The sequence below is a fragment of the Hirundo rustica genome, chromosome Z, assembly GCF_015227805.2.
Source record: "Hirundo rustica isolate bHirRus1 chromosome Z, bHirRus1.pri.v3, whole genome shotgun sequence".
Taxonomy (NCBI): Eukaryota; Metazoa; Chordata; class Aves; order Passeriformes; family Hirundinidae; genus Hirundo; species Hirundo rustica.
In genome coordinates this window covers 72,855,581-72,867,140 of record NC_053488.1, presented here as the reverse complement: position 1 = coordinate 72,867,140, position 11,560 = coordinate 72,855,581, and the positions used below count along the sequence as shown (strand labels likewise).

The window sequence follows — 11,560 nt, the reverse complement described above, 5'->3', positions numbered from 1 at the left end:
CTCATCTAACTGACTTCATGCAGGGTCTGCTCCATGTACCTTGTTCCATGTTTTCTTCTTTCTTCTTTCTCTCGAGGAAGAATTGTGCTTTAAAAGTGTTGCTAAGAAAGGGTCAAGTTTACTCAGGCTTGCAAAAGCCACATGCACGCGCTGAGCTGCAGGGCTGAAGAAAAAATGCAGGGCCGTGCTTATGGAGGAAGCTGGTAAATGTCCTTTTTTCCACCCCTCAGTCTCATCCAGGGCAGCCCAGCTCAAAGTTGTTATGGAGCTGCCGGCTTGCTTTCTCCGCTGCCAGCGGTGATTAAGCTGGGCCATGTTTTGGCCCTTTCTGCCGTGGTCTGAGCACATGGCCCCGCACTGCCGAGCTGCAGCTGCCCCTCTCCTCTGCCCGCAAGCGAGGGAAAGGGGCTCAGCCGGCCCAGGCCGTCCCCGTGCGGGCAGCGGCCCCCAGACCCGTGGCCAGGCCCGGCCCGGCCGCCCAGAGAGACAGCAGAGCCCAACCCGGGCCGGGCCAGGCCCGGACCACCCCGTTACCTCATGGCAAGTCACCGAAGCAAGAGAGCCGGCGGTCCGCTGCAGATAAGTTTTAAATGTTCCCTCCGAAGGCGCACTGACAGTTCTCATTGGTCAACTTAGCTGTCAATATCCCAGCCTGCTTTCTGATTGGTCCTTGTCCTCCCTCCTCCCCCGCCCCCAGCACATGCTACGGTTAGGGCAGGGGAAAAACATTTTACTTTTCTCTATATCTAGAAAACAAAATTGTGCCAACCTATGACAGGTTGCCTCTGTGCGTTTTAACTCTGTTATCTGCCCCTTGGCTGGTCCATCAGTATTTAATTTATGGGTTAAATGTGATTGTCATTCTGCATGCCCTGCTTCCCCACGTATCAGTGTGCATCAGTTGACAAGCTGTAGGGGTTGGGGATCACAGGACGGCACCCTGACCCTCTCTATCTCAAACTACATAACTCTGTAAGTGACAGAGATCAGTGCTTTGGTCTCTCTTCTGTGTGTTCTCGTGACAGTGATTCCTCCCCCAGGAAAGGATTTCCATTTCTTCTGGCACCTGGCCTGGTGTGCTGCACCCTTGGGCGCACTGAGGCTCGCTGCTGCTGAGGATCTCAGGGGCCTGCAGTATAAAGCGAGAAGCTGAAGATCTGAACAGTACCCAGCTTTTTTTTTTTTTTTTTTCCTGAGAAAAACTGTGGTGGTATCTTTCTGTCCATAGACCTGCAGGTTCCACTGGGGCCTCCACGATGCTGGCAGCGCCTGCACTTCTGCTGAGATTTAATGGCTGAGCGGGGGGGCGGTGCTCTGATGTTCTGCTGCTCTGCTGAACAGAATGGAAGAGCTTGGCTCTGCAGTGGCAGTAGGGAAGATGAAGATGGCCAACTGTCCACAGCCAGCATAGACATTTTTCACACACACACACACATACACACACACATGAAAAGTCCCAATATGTAGCTATGAACACAGAAGGTACTGGACTGCAAGTCTCATCTAGTCATGTATAAAAGGTTTTGAATATCATCTGGGGATATACAGCATTCCCTGCTGCATGTATAAGGGAAGTTGAAATTCATGTTCTTGTTAGCCTTTGCTAACATTATGGTCTGACAGTAGCATTGTGAAATATCAAATTTCTTTTGGTGTACTTTCTGCTGCTTCCTTATCAGTCAGCTTCAAAACCTCTTACAATGAAGCAATTCTCTGAATCTGAGATGTTAACACTAACGTTTGTCTTTTTATTGCCCTCGATGAAAAATTAATGAACCATGAATGAATCAACAGTTGTGCCCTGTTTATGCTTTTTTCCTTTTCATGCTTGGATGCCAAGATGCATTTGCTGAAACATGGGAATAGTTGCTTTTTGACTTTTGAGATAAATTCATCCAGGAAAACTTCCAACAAGGATCCTCATTCTTGGACCTCTGAATCTTGCACACCTTAAGCAGATAAAAATTGCCACATCCTTTCAGGAAGGACAGCCCAGAGCAGCTCATAGCCCTTGCAATGTGCCAAATATTGTTTGTTGCTCATTTCTATTTATTGCCCCGCCAACTGAGTAATTCAGTACACCATTAGCAGGCTCTCCCCCTAAGCAAAGAGGCAACAGAGAGTGTGCACTTGGCATTCCTGAGCTGTTCCTTTGGAGAAGTTGCTAGAGGGAGCAGAGGATAAGTATTGAACCCAAGACACAACACCTCTGTTGTGAAGGTCCGAAACTGGATCACTTTCATTTTGTTGGAGGGGGAGTGAGGGGGTAGCAATAAAGACATTTATTGCTCTTCCCATTCCACTTGAACAACATGCTCTAGCAGAAATGACCCAGAAGCAGCTCCCCAAATGCAGCCAAGCTCTTGCTGCACCCCAGGACCACCGCATAACAAGCCTGGAATCTGGCATTGTGACAGCAATCTGCTTTCCTCATTGTTGTGACACAGAGCAGCGTTCCACCTGGGCCCTGCACGTCCCACCTGACCTGCTAGCGACACACGCACAGAACGGCGCCGCAGCACACCGACTCTTCGGGGGCCAGCAGCTGTCTGCACATATCCAGGTCCTGGGTTAGTGCACCACAAGAGACAGATGCTTCCTCCCACTAACAAGAGAAGCTCCATTGCTTATGAGAACGTGAAGCTCAGTGCAGTAAACAATGGTCCAGGTAAACCTGGATGATAATGGTGCCTTTCAATATATTTGTGGTAGCTGTCCAAGAACTTTACTGATAAAGAAGTTTCTGTGCTAGCCAAATGCATTTCTGTGCAGCTGTCACCTCCCAGCTCATTGAGAGAAGCACCCTTATGTTCCATTCAGGATAACAAACCGTATTTCTAAGCAACAGTTTCACAAAGAGCTGTATCAGAATTTCTTCCTTTTTGATTTAGAGCAAAACATGAATCAGAAAACAGTATTTTTTTCTTTTTTTCAGTCTTCCAGTCTAGTTTTGGTGGTAGTAATTTTTTCAATTCTAGTAATTTTGAGTGCGCAGGTCAGGAGGATATGCTACTGGAATTACCATCATTTTTGATTACACATCAAAAGGGTTTGAACAGATTAAGTAGTTTTCAACACATATTTCCATTTCCTATTTTCCTAGGAGTCTAATTTAGTCAATCTGCATACACCAGTGTTTTCTGTGTCATTCAGGAAGGTAAATATTCCAAAGATGCAAGGCAATGGAAATTTCTCAGTGGCTCTTTCCTTTCCAGTGAAAGTATGTCTTCTTCTGGTAGGACTTTTCTATGTTTCTAGGAACCACTGTACCTAGACATAGCAAGATCAGCCTCAACTCAGATCCACCACAGATAATCCCTTGTGTGGGTAAACATCTTAATCACTAATGGATGGCAGCTGCATAGACCTTGAGACTGTATATACCTCATCCAAAATCCATGACTGTCTGATTGCCTGGAACTTTCTTTTTTGTAGCACAATTTTGTGCTCTTGCCTCCTTCATTTTTGAGGAAATGTCAGAATTTGAACATTGGCAAATAAGGCCTCATCCACACTATGTGTCAAATTCCTTATATGACCTCTACAGGAACTGGTGGCACTCAGTAATTGGTAGGACAGCTCTACTTAATCTCCCTAAATTTAATAATTTAAATGCCTGGAGATTTCACTGAGTATTTTTGTGAGATGAGCTTTCATTTAAAATGTAGAACCTGTGAGAAAAAGCAAATTCTGAAAGAACCTTCTCTAAACCTACGTATTAGGTTTCCATAAATATAAACCCTGGAAAATAACCCTTTTAGATATTATAGGTATTCTTCCATTCTCAAATCTTAATATAAAATCAATGAATGCTTTGGAATGTTTAGTCCTCCGAACCCATGAAGAGGATCATGATAAGCTTCCTCTCCTCCCACACTTCACTTTATCCTTTGCTAACAATGGCCACAGAGGAGACAAACTGGTAAAGATGCTTGAAGTATTTAGCAGGTGTTTAAATCTTACTTGCTGAAGCGAAACAAATGGTTCATTTGCAAAGACCATGAAATGAACTTCCCTATCAGACAGACCTGTGCCAGAAGTAATCCGTAAGTGACACCCTGGGGAACTTCTGCTGTGTGGTATGCTATGTACTTGACTTTTCTGTGTACTGATGATGAGTCAGTATGTGTTTTTCACTACAAGTGTTTCCTTCCACACTTTCCTTCCAAAGGTTAAGGAGGTCTTCTGGATATCTAAAATTCCACAGCCAAAGTAGCGGTAAACTGTAATGTCATTTCCACTCCTGCCTCAAGGTAAATTCACTGAATTTTAAGGTGTTTGGGTCTGAAAAAGGAATGAAACAGGACAGCAGGTCTTTCTTCTGTAAATGAAATACACCTAAGAGAGTCTTATGGGTTCTTAGATGACTTCAGCTTCAATTACAGATTATCTAGGCTGCCATCAGGGAGACATAGCAATAAACTTCAACTGAACCTCACCATGGTGTCTGAACATTGGCTAGAAAGTACTCAGCACATCTGGCCAATAGAAAGTGAGGCAGTTACTTGAATCATAGTTTTAGGAGACTAATTTAAGGATTTCACTCTTCAAAAGCTATGCAGAGAAAGAATTTCAGAAGTGGTGGTGTTAAGAGTGAGAACAAAATGCACTCAACTTAAAATCTCAGAATTCTTCTAGTTATTTTGTTCGGGCCATGCCTCCTTTGAGGCAAGAAACGCTGTACGCTGAATGGCTGCAACAGGTGATTGAAGCTTTTCCCCCAGCACTCCATTAGTCTGTGGATTTCCTGAAGTCCATCTGTTCTCTGCTAAACTGTTATTAGATGAGCTGTTGCTGATTCTGAAACATACACCAAGCCCTAGTCCCATGCCATTAACTACTGAGAGATAATTAAGAAATTTAAAAACCGGACAGTGATCATGACAAATTTAAATCTTACCCTTATGCATTTTAGTTGGAAATATGTGCTTATATTCAGGAAAGGTAACTAGCACATGTATAGAGTGCAATCATAAGAAATGAACAGATTTTTAAAAGCAGAATTCATCTAAAATATTTGAATATCTTGTAAGTGAGAAATACCTGACTTATGGAAACAGACTCAACTTCACAGTAAAACCTGGAATTTTATACCATTGTTCCACTTGCATCAGTTGTAAGTCTCTGAAAAGCAAGTTTTTGTAATGAAAATGGTAATTAAATACTAGTTTCACTTGTACTATTAGACATCCACCTAAGACAATAAAGAATATGAAATGAAGAGCATTAGGCTTTTCTTATAGGATATGCTGTGCTTTAAAACTTATTTTATTGATCCTAAAGTTACAAGATCAATTACTGACATTTCCTTGAGGATCAATCTTGGATTAAATGGCAAAATGAAGAAAAGGTTTTCATATGTACTATATCCAAAAGCAGAAACAGATTGCCATTCTCATGTGAACATTCAGAAACCTTTTCTGATTATTAAACAATATCTAATTGTCTGAAATATATCTAAGTTATACCAGCCGCTATAGCGCTTTTTGGTGAACCAAAGAAGTCCTACAGTGAAATCAAACTTTGAGTAAAATCTGTACTACTTTAATACAAGTTCCCCTCTAACATAATTTTTTCCTGGTTTTAGATTCATGTATATTCTGTTTGTCAATTACAATGCGAAGTATAAGTAAGATTTAAGCAAGGATGTTGGAGTGTGAAAATAATTCATGTGAATTGCTAATAGGCTGGTGGGAAGAAATTTTTTCCACATGAAGGCAAATCCTGTCTCATCAAAGACAGCAGACTTGATTTTCCACCTTGACTAGCCACTATTACCTGCAGAAGGGACTCAAAAGCTGAGAGCAGTCTGCTACTAAATCAGTACTTCACTGTGACCAAAACAGTAGCATTGAGCCTATTCTTCCCTCCCTTTGAACAGATGTGAGTAAAGCTGGAAGCAAATTGAAACAACAAGCCACATGGCAAAAAGGAGTCTTGTAATTACTTCAGGGAGGCAAAGTGAAGATTTGATGGCACATACATGTTTCCCTTCCATTCTCCCTGGTTTTACTACTTCAGGCAGATGCCTTGCAGTAATCACCCTACAGTGACATGAATTGATCAGGTCTGCATTCACCCTGACAATCCTGTGTTGGAGAATGGGAAATAAAAGGACAGTATGAATCCTCTCAAGTAATTAACCTAAGCTCCAATGCTTCCCACACCAGCCTATTTTCAATTTTGGCACAGTATAGTTCATACACTCTAACATTATTGCTCAGAAGATAGAATGATGATTCAGGTTTACTAAAAACAGCTTCACAATACTGCAATCATGCCTGTGAAGCTTCATCTCATACCCTGTATTTATAAGTTTCTTCTCACTGAGAAATAAATTTGTGTGGTGTTTCGTGTTTTATCAGAAAAGTTAGTCACCAGACACCTGAAACACTGATATACCATCTTTAATAAAACATGGCTTGTTTGGTCAATTTGCCTGCCAATTTCTTTTCCTGCTTTTAAAAAATGTGTATAATACCAGAGGTGACCTCCCTCAATACTGCTATCCATAGAAATCACAAATAACTGAGAAATAATATGCCACTGCTGCATCCTGTCATGCCAGAAGATCAAGATTACTTTGAAGATAATTTAGAGTAGGTGTTAACATATAATTTGTGCCCAGATTCACTGAAGTCAATGAAACAATGCCTACTGGCTTCTGGGAGAGTCTGACTTGGACATTATTCTGGCAATCTGTCCACCACTAAATTAAACTATTCCAGGGGATAAAAACCCAAATGAAGAAAAATAGAAATTTTGGAACTAAAACCGAGCTGCAAATAAATATTCTAATTCAATGGCATCCTGAAAAGACTTAAATAAAACACAAACACTTACACAGGCATGTACACACACATACATACAAAAAAAAAGTTATGACTTTAACATTCTTAAAAATCCATAGTCTAAAATTGTTCACATTTAAACAATTGAGTATAATAGGTAGCTTTCTTGACTTTCCATTTATTTCCCTGAGCACTGATCTTTGGAACATCTGGAGTTTCAGAATTGTCTAGCTCATAATTTCTAAAATAATTATCTTAAGTAAAATGCTGCCTTTTTATGACAAAAAAAAAAAAATCAATTATATAAATAAAACTAGGATTCAACTTCCATGAACTACAATGTATGTAGCCAATTTTTTAAAAAAACAACAAGCATTATTACTCATCTGCATCTGCATTTAAGCACCTGCCTGGTTTGTCTGTTTTTCAAAATCACTCTGCAGTCCAGCAGCTCGCATTTAATTCAGTATCAGGTACTATGCTGTCTCATAAACTCATTCAACTGGAGACCTATATAAGAATTTAGCCTCTCTGCTTTAGGTACTCATTTTGCAAAATCCTGTTTGTGTGAGCAATAAAGTATGTTATGGAATTGGTCTTGTGCCTAACGCAATATTATAGGCAAAGATTACTTCTCACTTTCCCATAAGGGGTTAAGAAGGTGCATCTGCAGAGAGGCAGCATAAAACCAATCTTCAGTACTAAAATGGGACTTAGATAGGGCATATGTTTTAGACTGGCATTCCACACCAGGAAATCTGCTGGCCAAAAGGAGATCTATTTTAAATTTCTGCTATTTAGAACTACTTGACAAATTGGCAACTCCTGCTTTTCACTCTCTTCTATAGATAAGAGCTTTAATTGTGAGCTTCACAGACAGCAGTTTGTAACTTTAAGACTTTTCAGGCATTCTGCATTTTAGATCATACAAAGTATGCAAGTCAAAACGTTTTAGAAAACAGCAGTGCAAAGATATTTGAATATTTTAGAAGCAAATCTCTCTCTCCAGTTCTAAGGCTGCAAATTACGTCAGCCTCTCTGCAGCTAAAAAGTTCAAAATAATTTTCCATGAACCACAGAAACAGACTCTAACTTTGCATACTCTTGACTCTCTGTCCACTTTTTCTCCCCTCCTCTTCCACCTTCCCCCCCACCCCCAGCCCCTGGGTAGCTGATACACGGGCATTATGCAGCAGGCTCCAAGCACAGGATTAACAAAAAGGTTGTTCTGTAATACTTCATTTCAGTATGCCTTAACTGGAGGAGGGGGTATTGAACCAAATGCAACCAGGAGAATTGCTTTTTGATTCTTCATGCAACATGAAATCAAGCCTTTGTCTGTTCTCAAATGATGTAATAAAATATGCCACACCTGATCCCCTTTAATTAGCACTTTTTTATACTATCTGGTACTGGCATTCCACAGCAGAATCCAAAAGGAGGATTTAGCACTTCTTCTCTTTGCAGGAACCCTTTTTAATACCTCAAAGTTCATGAAGAGTTAACAGCATTAGACCCCAACACTTCCCCCCTCCCCCTTTTCAGAAATTAGACTGGCCTTTCTTTAAATAAATAAACAAAACAAGCAAGCAAACAAAAAATTCCTTGCTTTAAAATAGGAGCAATAAATACGGTTTTGAAAACACATTTGGAAGATGTCTTCCAGGATAGTTTATATCTATATCTATATCTATATATATCTATATATAGATATAGATATCCTTTAAAACTGTGACTACTGCACCAGTTAAGGCTGTTTACAATATATGCATTTTTCAAATAAAACTTTTAATATTCAAGCTTACCAGATTGATGAATTGTAACAGGTAAAATGGAACTCTTTACAAGGTAAACCATGTAGTTGTACAAAATAGAATTATACCCTTCACCTGTGCAAAACAAAAAGAAATCCTGCCTTGCATTAAAAACACAGAACCTGTTTACAAAAAGGAATGTGTACTACATTTGGACTTCCTTTTTAACTGCCATATCCTAGCAACATCTCAGTTATTTTAGTAAAGGAACTAATCATCATTTTTAAACTGCAGTGAATTTACCAAACATTTTCACTATAGACTTCTGAAAGCTTTTACAGTAAGAAGTTATCAACAAAAGCAGGCACGTTAGTGTACAAAAACGTTGTTGATATTTTTCCTGTTTCTTTGTCAAAGTGCAGGTTTTTCTCAATGTGCATCTTACAAGACCAACGAATGTTTGAACTCACTAAATCTTAAAACAGAACTCAATTCTCCCAAGGAGTAGTGTAAACGTTAAAGATCCCCAATACACCTCTAGTAAACGTGACACAAATGTCTCTGCGTTGTTTAGAAATTTAGCTCTTTTGAGAGGTAAAGAAGCTTCATGACACCTTTTCCTTACACTGGCTGGTTATCATAAATGGGTAACTCTGGACTGCTAAAGCTGGAGACTGATGAATCACTTGAAGGGAACTAAACTTGGCTACAGAGGAGAGGCGACGGGAGGAACCAACCCTTTGGCGTCTCTTGCGCAGCCTTCGGAAAATACAGCCGCCGGCGGACGAAGGGTCGGTGTGGGGGAGGGAAGGGGGGGAAGGAAGGGGAGACAGGGGAGGGAGGGAGGAGAAGCTTCCGCAGAGCAGAGCCAGAGGCACGGCGGCACGCCGCCTGTGTCCCGCTGCGCCCGCGGCGGCGGGACCATCCCGTCGGTGGTGCGAGAACTGTCCCCGAACCTCGCGGCTGCGAAGTGCTGGCGGGCGCACTCCCGGCTGTCGCGGCGATCCGGGGGCCAGGCAGAGAGCCGGGCGTCCCGGCGGGGGTCGGCGCTAAGTGCCGTGAGCGCAGGGCTCCCCGGGGTAGATCTCCTCGTAGGCGGGGGGCTGCTCGCTGGGCAGAGGGTAGCAGTAGGGGTAGGAGGCGTTGAGCTCGGGGTCCATTGGCGAGTAGCCGGGCAGCTCGACGGAGGGATGTCCGCCGCAGTGCACCTCCACGCCGGCCTCGTCGAAGACGTGGAAGACGCCCACGTTTATGTAGGAGACGGCCTGGAAGGGGCAATCCCCGGGGCTGAGCTCGGGCTCGCCCCCGGAGAAGAGGGAGCCCTGGCTGTGGCGCGGCGCCCGCCGCCCGCCGCCGCCTCCCCTCCGCCTTCGCCGCCGCCCGCCCGCCGCCGCCGCCGCCGCCGGGGCCGCTCGCCGCCGCCGCCGCCTCCGTCCGCGCTGCTGCGCGGCCTTGTAGTTCTTAACAAGAAGAAGGTTGAGCAGGCCCAGGAGGCACTCCAGCGCGTTGAAAACGGTGGAGAGCACCAAGCCTTGCTGATAGTCCCGCAGCTTCTGGCAACGGAGCGCCGCGGCCGTGCCGTCGGGGGCCGCGGGTCCGCTCCGCGGGCGGGCCGCGCCGCTGGGCTGCAGCAGGCAATAGTGCGAGTACTTCCTCTCCACCAGCGATACGGTGTCGCCGTCGATGACGGCGCCGGCGAAGGCGCTCAGCACGCCCAGCATGAACACCAGCACCCCCAGAAGCAGGAAGTTCTGCCGCCCGCCGGGCGACGCCTTCTCCAGCGGCCCCGACGGCACGGCCGCCGCCTCCGCCCCGCCGGGGCCGCCGCTCGCCGGGTCCGGGTCCCCGGTCAGGGCCAAAGCAGAGGCCGGTGACGGTGCTGGGGCCGGTGCCGGCGCCACGGGCGCCTCGTCGGGCGGGCGACAGCAGAGCAGCGCAGCGGCGAGCAGCGAGAGGCCGGCGGCCAGCAGCAGCCCCGAGTAGAAGGCGCCGGCGGCGGTGCCCAGGCGGAAGGGCTCGCCCTTGAGTTCGGAGCCCAGCGAGAAGCACTTGAGGCCCACGGCGGCGGCGCTGAGGGCGCAGGCGAGCAGGAGGCAGCTGGAGAGCGCGGCGCAGGCTCCCCGCACGCTCCACTTCATCCTCCGCGCCGCCGCCGCCGCCGCCGCCCCGCCGTTCGCCTCATCCTTCTCCCGCGGCCCCCCCCGGCCCCGCGGCGGCGGCGGCGCGGCGCGGCGCGGCCATGCGAGCGCGGCGCTCTCCGACGGGGCGGCTGCCGCGCCGCTCCGCTCCGCACGGCAGGCAGCTGCCGGCCGCAGTGAGCCGGGCGCGGCGAGCGCGCAACGCTCCCCCCACCGCCTCCCGGTCGCCGCCGCCTCCTCGTCCCCGCCCGCCCTCTCTTATCGCGGCGGCTGCGGGGAGGCGATTAATTATGGATGGGAGCCGCGGCGGGCGGGGGGACGGAGGGGGCGGCCCACCGGGCCGTCGCGGGTGGCGGGGGCAGAGTGCGACCCCCGCCGGGGCCGGGGGCGGCGGAGCTGCCCAGCCCCCCCCACCCGCCCGCGTGGCGAGGAGGGGCCGCACGTCGCCCTCCGGCCGGCCCCACATCGCGGAGCGCGGCTCGGGTGGCGCGTTTCGGGCAGGGGCGGCGGGGGTTTGAACACCCCCGCGGGTTCCGTTGCCGGGGGCTGGTGCTTGCCTCCGTGTTCCTGTCTTCTCTGCCTCTCTCTCTCTCTCTCTCTCTCTCTCTCTCTCTCTTTTTTTTTTTTTTTTTTTTTTTTTTTTTTTTAACCTACGTATGAATGTATGTATGTATGTATGTATGTACACCGCGTTGCGGTGTCGGCGGCTCTGATACGGCGAGCGAACGGACCGAGCCCCCCATGCCGCGCAGGTCCCCCGTGCCCGCGGGGGCGGCGTTCCTCAGCAACCCTCTGTTTCGTGCACTGCCGGTGAACCCTTGTGGGATTGCACCCCGTGGGCGGCGGGGCTCGAGGGACGAAAGGCCACGACGGCACC

General features: G+C 46.8%; 1 protein-coding gene across 1 annotated transcript; it reads right to left on the bottom strand.

Moving 5' to 3' along the window:
• Nucleotides 1-8,124: 8,124 nt before the first annotated feature.
• TMEM271 (transmembrane protein 271) lies at nt 8,125-10,683 on the bottom strand. Its single transcript, XM_040091271.2, has one exon. It carries the CDS (start codon nt 10,681-10,683, stop codon nt 9,595-9,597), a length of 1,089 nt encoding a protein of 362 aa, XP_039947205.1. The 3' UTR covers nt 8,125-9,594.
• Between the last annotated feature and the right edge of the window lie 877 nt (nt 10,684-11,560).

Excerpts from the sequence above, each read along its gene's own strand:
- TMEM271 (XM_040091271.2), bottom strand. The coding sequence starts at position 10,683 with ATGAAGTGGAGCGTGCGGGGAGCCTGCGCCGCGCTCTCCAGCTGCCTC.